This window comes from Haplochromis burtoni, unplaced genomic scaffold (genome assembly GCF_018398535.1).
Source record: "Haplochromis burtoni strain Fernald_Lab_line unplaced genomic scaffold, NCSU_Asbu1 Contig_1742, whole genome shotgun sequence".
Classification (NCBI taxonomy): Eukaryota; Metazoa; Chordata; class Actinopteri; order Cichliformes; family Cichlidae; genus Haplochromis; species Haplochromis burtoni.
The window spans coordinates 4,995-6,047 of NW_024584103.1; the positions used below are offsets into that span (position 1 = coordinate 4,995).

The following is a 1,053-nucleotide window of genomic DNA, read 5'->3' on the forward strand; positions in this document are numbered from 1 at the left end:
AACAACAACAAAACATTGCATTTTGCATTATTTATCTGTTTCTGCTCTACTTTCAAAACCAACCTTTTCACACCTACGCAGGTATGTGTCTGCTGTTATGGAGTTATTCCTCAAAGGTATTTGAAAAACCTATGTGTTCTGTCTTCAGTGAATTTCAGTTTCTCGCTATATCTGCTTTTTGACTGTTTTGATGCTACAATTATAATGTCAGGGTGTGAAAAGGTTTACAGGAATGCAGTTTGGACACACATCATAAGTGAACAAAAAAATCTATCTATGAAGCGCCTTGAGGCGACTTTTGTTGTGATTTGGCGCTATATAAATAAAATTGAATTGAATTGAATTGAAAAGGGCAACATATTCAGCAAATTACAGTTGTTCCATTTCACTTTTTTTAATGAAAATTTCAATAGTTTTTGTATAGGATCATATTTATGAAACAGGATACTGACCCTAAAACTGCCTGGACAACAAAACAAATGGGGTGGCTTTGTTCAGCTACTGAATCAGATGGTGTCCACCTCAGTGTGAACTGTCCTGGGCCTGTTTGATTTTGAGTTACTGTGTGCGGCGCGCTGAACAGCAGCTCAGAGATCCTTTAAGAAAAAAAACAAAAACAAGAAAAAAGTTAGTTTCCCAAAAGTTCCCCATCTTCAAACAGAAAAAAGTATTTACCTGTGACATGGTTCAGTTTTGGCTTAAAAGATGTTTATTTTTATTCTTGTTTCTCTTTAATTGTCTTAGCTTAACCTAGTGCTAGTACATCCTAACATCAGTATAAAACCGGTTGGGTTGCTGGCTTATCAAACCTGTCTGTAGAAGCGCAGTTAGAAGTGCTAAAGTTACACAACTCAGAAGATAAGATTCATGATCTGATTAAAGGAAAAATAGGTTTGATTTGCGCATTAAAGCTACATTTTAATTTACAGAAACATTCAGTGCTGCAGGATGTGTTAATCATTGGTAATTTAACAAATAAAGCCTTTAATTATATATTTAGAGATCTACTTACGTGGAGTTAAGTGTCTGTGCCTTGATGCTGATAGCCAGAGT

The 1,053-nt window shown here is 35.3% G+C and overlaps 1 protein-coding gene across 1 annotated transcript in view; it reads right to left on the minus strand.

The window, feature by feature from the left end:
• Positions 1–1,053, minus strand: part of LOC106632829 — a gene marked incomplete in the record, with an annotated part of 6,702 nt that overhangs the window by 3,559 nt on the left and 2,090 nt on the right. The window contains 2 exon segments of the mRNA XM_042217265.1: positions 453–596; positions 1,013–1,053. Of these exon segments, the coding sequence (XP_042073199.1) occupies positions 453–596; positions 1,013–1,053 (185 nt within the window).